Source organism: Staurois parvus, unplaced genomic scaffold, assembly GCF_062004578.1.
Source record: "Staurois parvus isolate SC_StPar_1 unplaced genomic scaffold, SC_StPar_1.0 ptg000050l, whole genome shotgun sequence".
In the NCBI taxonomy this organism is placed as follows: Eukaryota; Metazoa; Chordata; class Amphibia; order Anura; family Ranidae; genus Staurois; species Staurois parvus.
This window is the reverse complement of record NW_028317846.1, coordinates 697,233-716,336: the sequence shown is the minus strand read 5'-3', so window position 1 is coordinate 716,336 and position 19,104 is coordinate 697,233. Positions and strand designations below refer to the sequence as shown.

The 19,104-nt window shown below is 38.9% G+C and overlaps 1 protein-coding gene across 1 annotated transcript in view; it reads right to left on the bottom strand.

Moving 5' to 3' along the window:
- The window catches only part of DDX10 (DEAD-box helicase 10), a 301,809-nt gene that overhangs the window by 41,986 nt on the left and 240,719 nt on the right, over nt 1–19,104 (bottom strand). Inside the window, exon 17 of the mRNA XM_089666084.1 lies at nt 5,643–5,773. Within this exon, the coding sequence (XP_089522210.1) occupies nt 5,643–5,773 (131 nt within the window). The remainder of the gene's footprint in view (nt 1–5,642; nt 5,774–19,104) is intronic.

Genomic DNA, 19,104 nt, shown 5'->3' with positions numbered 1-19,104 from the left:
GCTTGATATGATTATGTTAAATGAGTGATTATTCATTGCCCGACCAAAGCTTCACTTTGAAGAAGTGATTCTGAATCATTCTTGCTATTAGTAGCATTTTATACACCAAAATGCACATGCATTTCTTTGCGCTGGCTAAACGCGAACCTAGTTATATGCATTATAATAATGCACAGAAAAATGTAAGTCTAACACACGTTACCTGAGCACAAGAAATCTGAACAGATGTTTACCGCTTGTCAGCTTGCTAATACTTTTAAATACTTGAATGATTATAGCCAAGCCACAGGTTCACTTTTCAAGGTCAGGGCGAATTATAAAAGCAACTTAACACATGTTAGCTATGTGCTTTTCTTTTTTTGATCAGGGGACATTTGTAATTCAAGATGTGTGAGGATTCAGATGAAAGTGAAAACAAAAGGAAATTGGTAGTAAATGACTTTCACAGATTAGACAATAAAGATAGTTAATAAACCCCCCACTATAATCCTATGGCAAGGGAGGGCTGCTACCTGCCAGACAGTCTGTGGCAAAGTATTAAACAGGTGGCCTAGACAACAAATTGAACATTTAATCTGATTGCTGACAGGCTGAGCAGCGCTCTGTAGTATTACAGTAATGGGCAAAACACCATCAGTGCCTCTTGGGAGTAGAATCCCCCCATCCACTTTTTAATGTATGTTAATGTTACCAGCAATCTCTGATGAGGAGCAGAAACACTATTTTTAGATCTATATTTTTTTGGTGCTGTGAGATTCAAACATTTTACAGGAGGTGTGTTGATTTTGCAGTCTTCCTATAAATAACTGCTTTTGCTTAAAGAGCTCATTAAGTACTATCCTATCTACTGTGTACGGCAGAACCCTAGGCAGAAATAAAACAATTTTAATACAGTTATGTATTCATTAAAAAAAAAAAAGAATCATCAAACGCATCTGTAATTACAGCTTGTGTAAGTATCTGGATTACCTGGCATCAGGCTCCTGTAATCACCTTTAAAGCAGCATTCAGATTGGGAGAGGGTAGGGCAGCAATAGGAGCCAATCAACATTTGCTAATAAGAAACATGTTGGCAAGAGAGAGAGCAGAGGGATGAATCGGTGTGGATCGGCTGTATTGTTTAACCACTTGAAAACATATTAAACCTCCTTTCTGTCCACGTAATTTTTCAGTTTTCAGAACAGTCATACTTTTATTCAAATTTACTGAGTCATGCAACATCATACTTAAATTTATTTTATATAATTTTTAAGACAGACAGAGCTTTCATTTGATGGTATTTAGTTGCCAGGGGGTTATTTTTTACTATGTAAAAGGAAAAAAGTTAGAAAAAATGTTTTGTTTTGGTTATAAAATTTTGCAAATAATCTTTTTTTCCATAGATTTAGGCCAAAATGTATTCTGCTACATATCTTTGGTGAAATAAACAAATCTGTATATATTATTTTGCCCGTGTAAAAGCTATAATATCTACAAAGCAGATTAGATTAGATTGTACGCCCCTTCAGGGTTAGGAACTGATGTGAATGTACAATATATATGTAAAGCGCTGTGCAAATTGACGGCGCTATATAAGTACCTGAAATAAATAAAAAATATACAGTGCATTCATAAAGTATTCAGTCTTTATGGCAGAGTGGCTAGATGGAAGCCTCTCCTCCGTGCAAAACATGTTCAAGTCTGCTTGGACTTTGCAAAAAAGCACCTGAAGGACTCCCAGCAGGCTTTCATGTGTTTAGCACGGAAGAGAAGCTTCCGAATAGCCACTCTGCCATAAAGTCCAGATCGGTGGAGGGCTGCAGTGCTCGTTGGAATGTCTGAAACTTTGTCCCATCTCCACACATGATCTCTAGAACTCAGTGTGACCATTGGGCTCTTGGTCGCCGCTTACTAAGGCCCTTCTCCAATGATTGCTCAGTTTGGCCAGGCAACCAGCTTTTAGAAGAGTTCTGGTTGTGCCAAACCATTTCCATTAGAGATTTATGGAGGCCACTGTGCTCTTGGAAACCTACAGTGCAGCAGAATTTTTTTTTGTAGTGTCACCTGATTTGTGCCTTGCAATAATCCTGTATCTGAGCTCTGCAGCTAGTTTATTTGACCTCATGGGTTTTGCTCTGATACAGTATGCATTGCCAGCTGTGAGGCCTTTCCAAATCATGTCCAATCAAGTTAATTTACCACAGGTGAACTCCAATCAAGGCGTAGAAACATCTCAGCAATTATCAGGAGAAATGTAAGGCACCTGAGCTAAATTTCAAGTGTTGTTGCAAAGGATCTGAATACCCAAATACATGTGATATTTTATTTATTTTTTTCTTTTAAATAAATACACAGACATTTCTAAAATCCTGTTTTCACTTTGTCATTATTGGGTACTGGGTGTAGATTAATGAGAAAATAAAATTGAAAAAAGTGAAGGTGGTCTGAATACTTAGTGAATGCACTGTATGCATGAAAATGTATCAACCCTGATTTCTTGAAGCAATAAAATGTCAAGACAGTACAGAGAGACCCAAAATTACCCATTTATGGAAATTAGACAGTCCAACATATTTAGTAAGAGATGTGGTAAGTTTTTTAAAGTTTTAATGTTTTGGAAAAAGAGGAAAGTAAATAAAATTTGATTTTATTTCACCAAGTTGTAATTTTAACAAATTAATTCTCACAGACAGCGTGGGCACGCTTACAATTATTTCTTTAAAGTATGTGAACCTTTGGACTTAATAACTGGTTGACCCTCCTTTGGCAGCAATAACCTCAACCAAACGTTTCCTGTAGTTGCAGATCAGACCTGCACAACGATCTGGAGTAATTTTGGACCACTCCTCTTCACAAAGCTGTTTCAGTGTAGCAATATTCTTGGGATGTCTGGTGTGAATCGCTCTCTTATGCCACAGCATTTCAGTCGGGTTAAGGTCAGGACTCTGACTGGGCCACTCCAGAAGGCGTATTCTGTGCTGTTGCAGCCATTGTTTTGTTGAATTACTTGTATGCTTTGGGCCATTGTCCTGTTGCATCAACCATCCTCTGCGGAGCTTCAGTTGGCGGACAGATGGTCGTACGTTTTCCTGTAAAATGTCTTAATAAACTCTGGAATTCATTTTCCCATCAATGACAACAATCCGTCCAGGCCCTGAGGCAGCAAAGCAGCCCCAAACCATGATGCTCCCTCCGCCATGTTTTACAGTGGGGATGAGGTTTTGATGTTGGTGTGCTGTGCCTTTTTTCTCCACACATAGTGTTGTGTGTTCTTCCCAAACAACTCAATCTTGGTTTCATCTGTCCACAGTATATTTTGCCAGTAGTGCTGTGGAACATCCAGGTACTCTTTTGCAAATTTCAAACGTGCTGCAATATTCTTTTTGGACAGCAATGGCTTCCTCCGTGGTGTTCTCCCATGTACTCCATTCTTGTTTAATGTTTTCCTTATTGTAGATGTGTCAACAAAAATGTTAGCATGTGCCAGAGATTTCTGTAGGTCTTTAGCTGACACTCTGGGATTCTTCTTTACCTCATGCAGCATTCTGCGCTGTGCTCTTGCAGTCATTTTTACAGGACGACCACACCTAGGGAGAGTAGCAACAGTGCTAAACTTTCTCCATTTGTAGACAGTCTGTCTTACCGTGGACACATGAACATCAAGGCTTTTGGAGATACTTTTGTAACCCTTTCCAGCTTCATGCAAGTCAACAATTCTTGATCGCAGGTCTTCTGAGAGCTCTTTTCTGTGAGGCATGGTTCACATCAGACAGTGCTTCTTGAAACCAGTAAACCCAAAACAGGTGTGTGTTTTTTTAAGGGCAGGACAGCTGTCAGCAACACATCCAATATCATCACACTGATTGGAGTCAAGTTTGGCTCACTCCTGGCTCCAATTAGCTCTAGGAGAAGTCATTAAGCTAGGGCCTCACATACTTTTTCCTCCCTGCACTGTGAATGTTTACATGTTATGTGCAATTAAACCATGGCAACATCTGTTTGTGTAGTATTATGTTCAGCAGACTGTGTTCTTCTATTGTTGTGATTAGATGACGTTCAGAGCACATTTTATGTCCAATTCATGCAAAACTCCACGTACTCCCAAGGGGTTCACATACTTTTTCTTGCAACTATATATATATATATATATATATATATATATATACACATACATACTCACAGTAGATATAGATATTTATATATTTTTTTTTTTTTCACCGACTGTCACTACCTATCACTGTAATAGTCACTCTGTTTCCTCTCAGAGCTATCAGCATCATGCCGGCTTTGTTTACAAGTGTGACTGGTCACGGCGATCACAATTTCATTGTTCATGTACCCGGATCTATGATCCAGTGAGCATGTGTAAGAGCAGAGGATGTGGGAGGCCATATATATACACCCTCCCGCATCCAGGAAGCTCCCATCCAACAATTTATGCACAATGGTCAAAAGGGAAGCAGTTAACAGTATCAAAGAAAACTCCTTGGGTAGGTGAAACTTCCTCCATATATGTATTTGAACCATGAATTTAACTTAAAGTTCGGTTGAACATAACCAGATTATCATGTTCGAAATACAAAAATATTTCTGGGAAAATAATCATTTTATGGTATAACCCTGCCTCTTACTGATCAGTGGCATGTGCTTCAAAACAGTAAGTCTGATAGCCTTTTACGCTGGCTGCATATCCCTTTCACTTGTCGGTGTGTCAACCTATTAAATACAGGCTTCAATCCTAAAAGGCTTTACACCACGCCATGACCCACATTCAGCAAAACATGACAGGCTTAGCAAATACTAAAAAAAAAAAAAATATATAAAGTGAACTTTTCACCCAATAAACCCAATGAAGTTAAGTGTACCTGAAATGAAGTCGCTAAAGCACCACTTACATGACAGAGTGGAGTGATGCAATGCCTTTGGAATAGACTAATAATTAAATACGAGAGCATCCACCTATCAACTTTATATATATAAAGAAAACACTGGTGTATTTAATAGCGGCTGTCAAGAGTTAAGGTGGTGCAACCACTTTTCACTGAGAGAATGTGATACCAAGAAAAAGCCCTATTTGTCTAAAAAAAGCACAAAGTTCAGTTTGAAATAAAGTTTTTAATGCATGTGCAGATCTGCAGGTGGTGTTTTACTCTAAATATAATTAGAGCAACTGCAACTGATACACCCACATGGAATTAAAAAATAAATAAATACATTTTAACCTCAAGTAACCAGAGGGAAGAAAAAAAACCTTGAAATCACGGCCCTATTTGCTTCTACAGGAAAAAAAATCCTTTTGAATCCCCAAAGGCAACAGGATATCTTCTTGGATGAAGACTGTCTGCTGCTTATCCTGGAAATATTAGTAGCTGTTTATATTTTGTGCACTGAAAAATGCATCCTTTCCTTTTTTGAAGCAATCTACCAGTCAGTGAAGACCAGCTCCTATGGAGGACTATTTCTGATTTTCACAGATCTTACAAAAAATATTATGAACAATATTTTCCTCCTCTGTAAGAAAAAGAACTAACTGATCAATAGTAATACAATATTATTCACACTATCTACATGGTTCCAGGAAGGATGTGCTGCAATGCAATCTTCCAGGGTCTGAAATAACCTGTAGCTCTACTGAATAAAATAATATAATATGCCAGACATACCTGCTACTTTCTTCCATGGGTTCCTTATTTTCCTCCATGTCCCGGTACTTGTCGGGGTCAGGAAGTGCACTCAGATCTACTTCATGGTCACTGTCATGGTCAAGATAGGCAACTGCTTCATCCTCCTCTGCCTGAAACACATGATGCCAATCATTACTACAGCTCTGCTTAGTGTATAAATGTTCATAAGAAATATACCTCTATGCTCAGAGTGCCTTCTGCATTAAAAGGAAGGACTGTATATTTCCTCTGTTAACATTTATTTGTAATCTTTTGTTTATTAAGTATTGGTAAATATTACAGGTAAACAATATAGGTTCAAAGCGTATTCAAACATGTGTATCAACCAGCGTTCAACCCAAATATTACGAGCAAAGTGCAACATAATGCCCAACAATAACAAGGGGGAGAAAGTAAAATGAGAAACAGATGTCACAAGGCACAGAGCGCAAATACAATGTCAGAACTTTCTTTTCTACAAAAGCCCCTAGAGTACAGTGAGATAATCAACAGATGTATTCAAAATAGTAATGTATTATGTAGGATATCAAACCGCTTATTTCAGTTCAGGTGAAGATACAAAATTTGGGTGAACATGGAAGATGGTTAAACCATCTATCAAGAAAGCATGTATAAAACAATTGAGGAGGTAACAAGGAGGAAAAGGGGAAAAGGGAAAAAAGCAAAAGGGAAAGGCGGAAGGGGAAAAAGGGAAAAGGGGGAAGGGCAAAAAGGGAAAAGGGAAAAAGGGCAAAAAGGGAAAAGGGGAAAAGGGAAAGGGGGAAAAGGGAAAGGGGGAAAAGGGAAAGGGGGAAAGGGGGAAAAGGGAAAGGGGGAAAGGGGGAAAAGGGAAAGGGGGAAAGGGGGAAAAGGGAAAGGGGGAAAAGGGAAAGGGGGAAAGGGGGAAAGGGGAAAAGGGAATAAGGGAATAAGGGAAAAAGAGGAAAAGGGGGAAAGGGGAAAGGAAAAGAAAGAGGAAGAAAGAAAGAGAAAAAGAAAATGAGAAGGGGGGGTTAGAGGAGAAAGAGAGGTAGAGAGGGAACATACAGGGGGACCATGGGAGAAGCCCAGGAATGTTGGGGGCCTCGGACCTTTTTCATGGACAAAAGGACTCAAAGGCAGACAAGCATCTAAAATGAGACCACTTCATCCACATAAATTTGAACGAGTCAGATTTAACTTAATCCCATGCAATCATCTGTTCCATGTACTCAATCCTGTCCACGTCACAAGCCCATTCTGCCAGGGATGGAGCTTCAACCTGGTGCCACCGCCTGGCAAGACAATACAGTAATCTGAGGTATATTGGGTTTATGTCCCCAACCAAGTTGTCATACAGTTGTAATATTTTGTACCAAAATGGGAGAATTTTTGGGCATGCACCCCGGATATGGGTCATGGTGCCAGGCTCTTTCAGGTAACGCCAGCAGACGGCAGAGACAGCTTGGTCAATTTAATGTAAAATGATCTCTATTAACATTTAGAAGGAATTTTTGATATGACTTTTATATGCGTTCTCTTTTATATTTTTCCTATTCCATTAAACAAAGTTTTGTACAGCAGCTCTCCATTTTATTGCTATTTCTATATAACTGCTGAGATGACATACCAACCACACAGAGAGTGATTTATTTTCAGTAAAGCTGGCCATAGATGGATTGAATCATGGCTGGCTTAGTAGGGACCGGCCAAGATCCGGAACATCTATGTGCAAGCTCGTTGTACCAAAGTTGATCCATCAATCGATTTTGGTACAGCCCATCTGTCTGATTTTTTTACATCTGATTACTGCTGGTGGCTACAACCACTATCAGTAATCATTGTGTTCTGATAGCAGGGAAGGCTCTCCCCCCACTCCCTCGCTGGCACAACACGTTTGCGCTACGGGAGGGATTCTCCCGTCAAACCTAACCTGTGGTGGAAGGAAAGAAAATCAAATCATCTGTGGACTGCTTATGTCAACTAACTCAAACACACTCATTGTGAAATGGAGAAGTAAAGCATAAGCACTGTGTAGCACTGAGAGGTATGAAGCATACTCTGCATATGTTATGGGAAAACCACATACACAGAGAATTACAAATTATACATAGAAAAAAAATTATTTTACCCAGACATATTCAAATCCATATAATGGGCATGCCCAATGGTGGAACATTTCTGGGACTAAGTGTACCAGGCCATTTGCACAGTCCTAGGGCATACCCTTCAAAAGAACCCATACACCATTTTATTAGTCAAGATGTTGTTTGAAGAGTTTATTTAAATGACTTACTCATGACAACACTGCAGCAAAATGGACTATCCCCAATACCTGGCAGACCCCATCTAGAAGCTTTCCAGAACTGATACAAAAAGTCTCTCAAACTATGCTTTTTGACCTTACTGCTATACAGTACACAATCTAGTATATGTCACTTGTGTGCCCTAGCCCTTTTGTGCAGCTGGAATATCTTCTCCCCTGAACCCTTCCTTTTACCTTTCTCCCTCTATTCTTTTCTCTCTTCCTCCACTTCATTCCCTTCCTACAATCTAAGCCCATTCTTAGATTTGCCCAACCTGATGCTCATTGGAATTTACTGTGTGGCCCTTAGGTCCCAATAGGCAGCAATCAGTTATTTTCCTTGCCAAGACACTTAACCTGGTTTCTGTTGGATAAATAAATTGGTTTAATTCTTTCACAATTTCTTATTTTTTCTCTGCAGTCCGTTCTTTTATTCTCTATTATGTATTTTTTTTTCTAGCATTTTATAATGGCTCTTGCTGAGATCAAATATGATGTCAGTAAATTGTTAATGACGCTGTAGGGAGCACTGACTTTAATAGCATTGATCTCCAGAGGTTGACTTTAACATGTCTGCAGTTTTGACATTCTCCTACAAAATGCCCTAGTCGGCAACCATGTCTAAATAAATGCAAAGTATTTTATGATTGGATGAGGTGGAGAGGAGTGGAGTTATGTCATGGTGTCTACCTCATCCAATCAGAGTATGCCTTGAATTTATTGAGAAAAATGCAAGGAATTTTGTGAATGGTACTCCTTCCAAGCAAGCAAACCCCTTTGTGCACTATGCAGTAGGGCAGCTGCTCAGCATTGGAGCAGAAAGCTAGCAGCAATCATTAAAGAAGCAGTGCCTACTAAAGTGATTCCCAGCTTTCACAGGGATTGGCAGGCATGGAACATATATATTTACATTGGTCCAATCTGGACTAATGTAACTATGCAAAAAAAGTCCCACCTGCAAATTCAGCGTTAAAAAAAAAAAGTGTCTAAATTTGAGATCAGCCTTTTCAAGATCCTGCAGAGCACAGCTCAGACTGGGAAAGGGAGAAGCAGCACAAGAAATATTACAAGTAGCCAGTTATCTGTGCTGCAGTGCTCATGTTTTAACAAACATCCTATCATGAGTGGAGAGCAGAGTGACAAATAAATGTGCTCATCAGTCTGCTGCTTCTCCTCTCACTGACCAGTCACAGGCTCACAAGACCTTATTGTAGAAATAAGGGCAGTCTTTTAAAAAGAACTGGATAGAGTAAGAGAGGGGTATAGCCCCTGTAAGGTTTATTTTTACGATGTGTCCTATTGAGAAGACTTCCCTTCACTTCCTGTCCCATAGCCAAAACAGAAAGTGAGTGAAAATCCCTTTAAAGTGAAGGGATCCCTGGTAGTCATCAGAAATAGTGTCCCCATTGGAAGATATTCCCACTATTGCCACAACACATAAATTGTGATTTTCTTTTTCTTCACATTTCACAGAATGCGTAAACATGTCATATAGAGTGGGTAAATCTCCCTAACGGGCACAGACAACAATAAAAAAACAGACAAGTATTCTAATCCCTCTCCACTCTGTCAAAAACTAAAAAAAAAAAAAATGTACCTTTAGTTATACTTTAAGTGTTACTTAGATGCATTAGAGCAAAATCAGGTCTTCTATCCTGGCAGACAAGCCTGGCCACATGGAAGAAAAATATATTTGAAATATATTTTAAAAATATTCTTCCCAAATATGTTGACATATATTTGAAATGCTACAATATTGCCATATTCAATATATTTAAAATGTTATATATATATATATATATAAATATATATATATATATATATATATATATATATATATATATATATATATATATATATATATATACATACATACATACACACACTGCATGTTGAAATGCGTTTTTATTACAAAATATGAAAAATATTTTTTAAAAAAATAAATTTAAAATATACTGTATGTCTTTAAAAATACAAATCTACATTTTTGGAATGCATTTACAAATATATGTAAAAATATATGTTAAAATCTTTTTAAAAAAATATTTTTCATATATTTTTCAATATATAAAAAATGCATTTCAACATTATATATATATATATATATATATATATATATATATATATATATATACACATACACACAAACACACACATATAATATATATACCTTATTATATACTATAAAAAAAGACATACAGTATATCTGAAATTTATTTTTACAAATATTTTGTACTAAAAACGCATTTTATAAATATATTGAATATGGCCAAAATTATAGCATTTCAAATATATGTCAATATATTTGGGAAGAATATTTTTAAAATATATTTCAAATATATTTTTCTTCCATATGGGTGTGCTGTGTCAGAACTGTATAAACCCTCAGTGCTGGATGGACAAAAACACAAATCCTATGACCTACAGGTGAAACTCGAAAAATTAGAATATCGTGCAAAAGTTCATTTATTTCAGTAATGCAGCTTAAAAGGTGAAACTAATATATGAGATAGACTCATTACATGCAAAGCAAGATAGTTCAAGCCATGATTTGTCATAATTGTGATGATTATGGCTTACAGCTCACGAAAACCCCAAATCCACAATCTCAGAAAATTAGAATATTGTGAAAAGGTGCAATATTCTAGGCTCAAAGTGTCCCACTCTAATCGGCTAATTAAGCCATAACACCTGCAAAGGGTTCCTGAGCCTTTAAATGATCTCTCAGTCTGGTTCAGTAGGAATCACAATAATGGAAGACTGCTGACTTGACAGTTGCGCAGGAAACCATCATTGACACCTTCCATAAGGAGGGAAAGCCTCAAAAGGTCATTGCAAAAGATGTTGGATGTTCACAAAGTGCACAAGCAGCAAGGATGACCGCAGCTTGGAGAGGATTGTCAGGAAAAGGCCATTCAAAAGTGTTGGGGACTTTCAAAAAGAGTGGACTGAGGCTGGAGTCAGTGCATCAAGAGCCACCAAACAGACGGATCCTGGACATGGGCTTCAAATGTCGTATTCCTCTTGTCAAGCCGCTCCTGAACAACAAACAACGTCAGAAGCGTCTTACGTGGGCTAAAGAAAAACAGACCTGGTCTGTTGCTCAGTGGTCCAAAGTCCTCTTTTCTGATGAGAGCAACGTTTACAGCTCATTTGGAAACCAAGGACCCAGAGTATGGGGGAAGAATGGAGAGGCACACACTGCAAGATGCTTGAAGTCCAGTGTGAAGTTTCCACAGTCTGTGTTGATTTGGGGAGCCATGTCATCTGCTGATGTTGGTCCACTGTGCTTCATTAAGTCCAGGGTCAATGCAGCCGTCTACCAGGAGATTTTGGAGCACTTCATGCTTCCTTCCGCAGATGAGCTTTATGGGGATGCTGACTTCATTTTCCAGCAGGACTTGGCACCTGCCCACACTGCCAAAAGCACCAAAACCTGGTTCAATGACCGTGGGATTGCTGTGCTTGATTGGCCAGCAAACTCGCCTGACCTGAACCCCATAGAGAATCTATGGGGCATTGCCAAGAGAAAGATGAGAGACATGACACCGAACAATGCAGAACAGCTGAAGGCCGCTATTGAAGCATCCTGGTCTTCCATAACACCTCAGCAGTGCCACAGGATGATAGCTTCCATGCCACGCCACATTGAGGCAGTAATTGCTGCAAAAGGGGCCCAAACCAAGTACTGAGTACAAATGCATGCTTATACTTTTCAGAGGTCCGATATTGTTCTATGTACAATCCTTGTTTTATTGATTGCATGTAATATTCTAATTTTCTGAGATTGTGGATTTGGGGTTTTCATGAGCTGTAAGCCATAATCATCACAATTATGACAAATTACGGCTTGAACTATCTTGCTTTGCATGTAATGAGTCTATCTCTTATATTAGTAACTTTTGCACGATATTCTAATTTTTCGAGTTTCACCTGTATATTAGAATTTTAGGTATGGATATTTTTACATAGTTACAGAGAGACATGAGAGAAATTAGGTAGTGACCCATCTGGGAAGTAGGCGGAAAAATATGTAGGAGAAAATATGAAGGAGAATAGCACACTGAAGATGGAATGCATAGTTTAAGGAGCAAGCTGTTTGCCTTTTTTTTATTGAAAGAGGTATTGGTATTGAAGATATTGGAGGTTAAGGCTCCAAACAAACTGCACGTTTTTATAATGCTGGTAGCGTTAGCTGTGTAAAGTTGTGTTAAAAAGTTTTTCAGTATTTCTGCATTAGTGTTTAGCCATGTTTTTTTAGCGTTTTTTTTTTTTACACACACACAAAACGTTTTGCTCAAAAAACGCCCAAAAACACCAGCTTGCCATGTTTTACAGCCAAAAAACTCCTCTAGAAACCCACTAGTTCGGTTTTTTTTTTCCAACCAAAAAACACCCCTGCCAAAAAATGCTGATTAAAGCCTATGTGTGCATGGACACATGGGATAGCATGCTGGGGAGTTTACTGGCTGTAGAAAAAAATGCCAAAAGCCAAAAACAGCAGCTGGAAAAACATCCCGTGTACACAAGGACTAAAAATTAATGGATGATACAATGTTTATATGATACAAATATGAGATTTAAAAACATATAAAGGAGTAGAGGTTTAAAGGTAAAATTATAATATTTATATAGTAAATATTGTGATTGCATATGATTTGTGGAATGTATGTATAAAAAGAAAAATGTTTTTTCAATAAAGAATACATGAGTTAAAATTAAAAAAAAAAAATATCCATACCAGGAATTGCTCTTTAAATGTAAAACTTTCCTTCAGTCATCTCAGCTTGCAGCAAGCTGCACAATGCACAAAGAGCAGTTACAGTTAGGTTGGGGTGACTCTGGTTTTCTTTTTCATTTAATGATAACCAGGCAACAAGTAAAATTGAAATATAAAAGAAACCGACCAGAAGGACACACAGAGAAGAATCATGAAAAAAAGAGCTAATTAAATATAACTGAAGGAATGAACACATTTGTTGCAGGTAAAAATGTTCTAAAGGTTAATTATGCTCTCTTGGACAATATGCAAATAAGCTTCACCATGTCTTTTTGATTCACCTCCTGCTGTGTAACAAGCGTTTGATCACCCATCTAAATTTAGTGGTGTGTCATAACATAAAACATTTATTATCGGTATTTTACAGAATTCACAGACCACAAAGCCCATTCTTCCGATAACGGCGAAGTCGAGCTTGTAAGAGAACCATCCAACCATAGAGCGTTCAGTGACCCTGAAACACACCATGTTATGTCAGGTTCTGCAGGCACTAGAAAAGGTTCATGTGTCGGCACAAATTGCTGGTCTGATCTAGTGACAGTATAGCCCCATTCAACCTTACAATCTACCCTTCCTGTACACTTGTATTTTTTTTTTTACTCATTTGTATCTCTTAGTCGATCAGGAGTCAGAGGAAAACAATAAATCCATACAGAATAAGGTTTAATAAATAGGTAGGAACAGGTCTGGAAATAGCCGAGTGCGCTACTGTCAATATCCAACATGGCCTGCTGTGTGCATTACATAAATACTGTGTGTTAGTTAATGAAGAGTGTGTCCACACAAGGGACAAATAAAGAGGTCTTCTCAGATCCCTGACACACTGCTGTGACTCACTCACAGAAGTAAGATTCTTCTCTGATACATAATTGAAGTATGAGGATATCTAACAACATTGGAAAGATACACTATGGTCGTATTCATTTAAAACAAAAAAAATCACAGAGCAATTCATTGTGCAAAACTGCATGTCCAATCATCCTGTGTTAATGTAAGCAAAATGAAATGTTACCAGGCTATTTTCTATGTGGGTCAGATGTTCTTTATATACACTATATTGCCAAAAGTATTAGGGTGCCTGCCTTTACACGCACATGAACTTTAATAGCATTCCCAGTCTTAGTCCGTAGGATTCAGTATCGAGTTGGCCCACCCTTTGCAGCTATAACAGCTTCAGCTCTTCTGGGAAGGTTGCCCACAAGGTTTAGGAGTGTGTCTATGGGAATGTTTGACCATTCTTCCAGAAGTGCATCTGTTAGGTCAGACACTGATGGATGAGAAGGACTAGCTTGCAGTCTCCGCTCTAATTCATCCCAAAGGTGTTCTATCGGGTTGAGGTCAGGCCAGTCAAGTTCCTCCACCCCAAATTCGCTCATCCATGTCTTTATGGACCTTGCTTTGTGCACTGGTGCGCAGTCATGTTGGAACAGGAAGGGGCCATCCCCAAACTGTTCCCACAAAGCTGGGAGCATGAAATCGTCCAAAATGGACATCACTCACCACTGGACACATCTAAACAAGAATTTGGAGAGGCATTTAAAATCTTTTGGTCACCTTTTTTATTTATGCACACATGAACTGGGAAGATAAAGCGCGACTCTAGAAACCCGAAGGTAGGCCTCCCTTCTGACCAAATGTCCATTTTAAAAGGTATTTTAAGTACCTGTTAATTTAAAATATGTCATGTGAAAAATTAGTGGACTGCAATTACTGGCCTTCTTCTGAAGAAACTGGCCACTTGGCTGTTATGTGGACACAATGGGGTTGATTTACTAAAACTGAAGAGTAGAACATTTGCTCTGCATAGAAACCAATCAGCTTCCAGGTTTTATTGGCAAAGTTTAATTGAACATGCTCAAGTTAGTAGCCAATTGGCTACCATGCACAGCTGCACCTGATTTTGCACTCTCCAGCTTTAGTAAATCAACCTCACTGTCTTTAATACATAGAGAAAAGAACACAAATCAGGAAAGTCCTTATCTGCATATGCTCTGAGTCAGTGATGGAACTAAAACAAGGAAAGTTCTACCAGTCTCATCTATCTTACAAATGTCATACCATTAAAAGAAATCTGTCATAAGAAACATGTGGGCTGCCATTGCTGACCTGAAATTAAGCAGTTCCAGCTTCACTTGCTGGTATAAACAGTTAATAATATATTCAGGGGAGGGGAGGGCAGGGCTTTGAATTCCTCCCACAATAGGTTACCGTTAAACTTTTTTTTTTTTTTTTTTTTTTTAAATGTTTCTACTTTGGAAGAATCATAGAGCTTTGATTTTATCTGCCTTTTCTTTACTGGCCATACATGTACAAATTGCAAGATTTCCCATCTGCAAGAACGGCCATATTTGGCAGACATTGGAGATCTAGGCAACTGCAGACCTCTCCTATATGAGGTTGGTATGCTTGTGCAGACACAATGCATCTTCCATATCAGCTGTTTTGGTATCCAACTGGATACCTTTTGCCTAATAAAAAAACCCATCAGAAGCCCCAGAAGCTTACGGAGGGCCCACAGCCAGCTCCTTGCTCACGCGGTGCTTTGTCCTGAAGCCTCCTGGGACGTGGGATGTGTTCCTGGAAGATGCATGCGAGGGGGGGGGGGCAGGGCAAGGGAAACCATCCACACCTAAAAGAGGACTGAGGAAGTGGGAGTGGGAATGGATAATAGAGGTCTTCCTCCCCTAATCCCTCCTCAAAAACACTAACTCCATTACAGGCAAGGGGGAGGGAGGGGGATTTCACTGTTTGAGTAAATTTGCACTTTAATTACATTTTTCTCATTTTCCTCTTAACATTATCAATGTTCCCCTTTGGAAGGAACAAGCATCCAACATATACAGTCAGGTCCATAAATATTGGGAAATCGACAAAATTCTAACATTTTTGGCTCTATACACCACCACAATGGATTTGAAATGAAACGGACAAGATGTGCTTTAACTGCAGACTGTCAGCTTTAATTTGAGGGTATTTACATCCAAATCAGGTGAACAGTGTAGGAATTACAACAGTTTGCATATGTGCCTCCCACTTGTTAAGGGACCAAAAGTAATGGGACAATTGGCTTCTCAGCTGTTCCATGGCCAGATGTGTGTTATTCCCTCATTATCCCAATTACAATGAGCAGATAAAAGGTCCAGAGTTAATTTCAAGTGTGCTATTTGCATTTGGAATCTGTTGCTGACAACTCTCAAGATGAGATCCAAAGAGCTGTCACTATCAGTGAAGCAAGCCATCATTAGGCTGAAAAAACAAAACAAACCTATCAGAGAGATAGCAAAAACATTAGGCGTGGCCAAAACAACTGTTTGGAATATTCTTAAAAAGAAGGAATGCACCGGTAAGCTCAGCAACACCAAAGGACCTGGAAGACCACGGAAAACAACTGTGTTGGATGACCGAAGAATTCTTTCCCTGGTGAAGAAAACACCCTTCACAACAGTTGGCCAGATCAAGAACACTCTCCAGGAGGTAGGTGTATGTGTGTCAAAGTCAACAATCAAGAGAAGACTTCACCAGAGTGAATACAGAGGGTTCACCACAAGATGTAAACCATTGGTGAGCCTCAAAAATAGGAAGGCCAGATTAGAGTTTGCCAAACGACATCTAAAAAAGCCTTCACAGTTCTGGAACAACATCCTATGGACAGATGAGACCAAGATCAACTTGTACCAGAGTGATGGGAAGAGAAGAGTATGGAGAAGGAAAGGAACTGCTCATGATCCTAAGCATACCACCTCATCAGTGAAGCATGGTGGTGGTAGTGTCATGGCGTGGGCATGTATGGCTGCCAATGGAACTGGTTCTCTTGTATTTATTGATGATGTGACTGCTGACAAAAGCAGCCGGATGAATTCTGAAGTGTTTCGGGCAATATTATCTGCTCATATTCAGCCAAATGCTTCAGAACTCATTGGACGCCGCTTCACAGTGCAGATGGACAATGGCCCAAAGCATACTGCAAAAGCAACCAAAGAGTTTTTTAAGGGAAAGAAGTGGAATGTTCTGCAATGGCCAAGTCAATCACCTGACCTGAATCCGATTGAGCATGCATTTCACTTGCTGAAGACAAAACTGAAGGGAAAATGCCCCAAGAACAAGCAGGAACTGAAGACAGTTGCAGTAGAGGCCTGGCAGAGCACCACCAGGGATGAAACCCAGCGTCTAGTGATGTCTATGCGTTCCAGACTTCAGGCTGTAATTGACTGCAAAGGATTTGCAACCAAGTATTAAAAAGTGAAAGTTTGATTTATGATTATTATTCTGTCCCATTACTTTTGGTCCCTTAACAAGTGGGAGGCACATATGCAAACTGTTGTAATTCCTACACCGTTCACCTGATTTGGATGTAAATACCCTCAAATTAAAGCTGATAGTCTGCAGTTAAAGCAAATCTTGTTTCATTTCAAATCCATTCTGGTGGTGTATAGAGCCAAAAATGTTAGAATTGTGTCAATGTCCCAATATTTATGGACCTGACTGTATATTAAAGTCTCCTAATTATCTTCAGTAAGAGGTTCACATTAGCCTGCCCCTTTCACATTGTCCATAGCATGATCTTATTGTCTCACCTAAGCCGACAATCTGTCTAGTACCACCACTAATAAGGATGGGTATGACAGTTGTACATGGAAGTATTGAACTTTGACAAATATTAATACAGCTGGGTTCTGGAAGAGCTGGTCTGTCGAGACAACTTTAACAAAGCCAGACAGAACTGTCAGGCTTTACTGTGGTATAGGTTTTGTACTCTTTCATTCGGATTGTGCTGATAAGTGATAGATGTGCCTTAAGGTGATTTTTTTTTCCTCTTCTCTACGCTGCCAGATATGAATGCAGAAACAATGACAAGCCAGACCCTTCATATTCAGCCTGTCTTTCCCTAGCTGGGGTCACAGCTGTCAGCTCGTAGCTTAGAAAGTGATATCAATGCAAGCTGTGGTGTCTGAGCGCTTCACTGCGCTGATCTCCATACAGCTTGCCAAGGATCCCCAGGGAGACTAAACCTGCACTGGGATTTTCTGTTCCTGCCCGTCTATAAACTATCCTGGCAAGTTTCCGCTGTTGTATTTTTTTAAATTACAATGCCATCCACTTCCAGATAAAAATAAGAAAATAATTGCTAGCAAGTGCAGTGTTCAAAACACAACAGAGCTTGCACAGATGCCTACCTAACATCACTCCCAAAAAGCCTGCATTTCCAAGGACAGTCCCTGGCTTGTAAGATTTGTACCTGGTTTTGATTATGGACTACCTGCACAACTAACTGTTATACAGTAATTTAAAGGGTAACTCCACTTTAGTGGGTAAAAAATTAGCAAAAAATGCAAGTCATATTTTGGGCATCCCCTGCAACAAAAAAGTAATTTTTGGTGAGATACTCAAAAGGGAAATCATGTCTAAAGACCTTGCCACTTTCCTCATTCAAGCCCTGCAAGTGCACCAGCTGGTAATTATGAAATCACCCCCTTACAGATTCACTCTGTACATGTACACAGACAAACAGATATTTCTTCAGAATAACAAAAGGTAGGAATCTTCAATGTTTGTTGAGATCCCTGCAATGTACATAGATCATCCAGCGGGGAATGCTTTTTCTCAACAAAAGTGGAGTTCCTGTTTAAGTCACTAAAATATAAATATTTTCTGTGCTTTTAGGCAACTCTGATTATGAAAGAAATGATTAAGATTAACTCCAGACAGATATGATATATCAATTCATTAAAGGGTAACTCCACTTTTGTAGAAACAAAATAATAAAGCAAATTAAAAAATATAAAGATAGAATTGCTACAAAAGCCATATTGTCATTTATTGTTGTTGAAAATTACCTTTCCTTTTCAATATGCAGCTGCTTTAATTTTATGAAAAACGTAATGCAATATGGCAACCTGGAGGCAGTCCGTACATCACACCAATTTCAGTTTTGGTGGGATACTGCCTAAGACTTACTAACCCCGTAAGTGATGTCTACAGCTTTTCTCATTAGAACACTGAGAGTGTACCAGATGATTATAATGAATCAGACCCTTCCATTTCGATTCATACTGCAAAGCACACAAACAAATAGCCATTTCTTCAGGGCAACAAAAGGTAGGAATCTGCTACATAAAAGTACATTGATCACCCAGAGGGGATGATTTTTTTCTCAACAAAGTGGCATTATTCTTTAAGCATATTCATTGGGTGTATTTTTTTTTTTTTTTAAATAAACCAGCGTAAATACAAGGATTTGGCTTGGTATTGGCCACTTGCAATTCCCTGTACAGCAGAGCTCAAATATAGAGAAGCAGCAGAAGGAGCCAATAGGTTATGCTGTAGTCATCATGTTTACGATAGGATGAGTCAGTAAAGTGGCGAGGAGATGAGCTCATCAATATGCTGCTTCCTTTTTA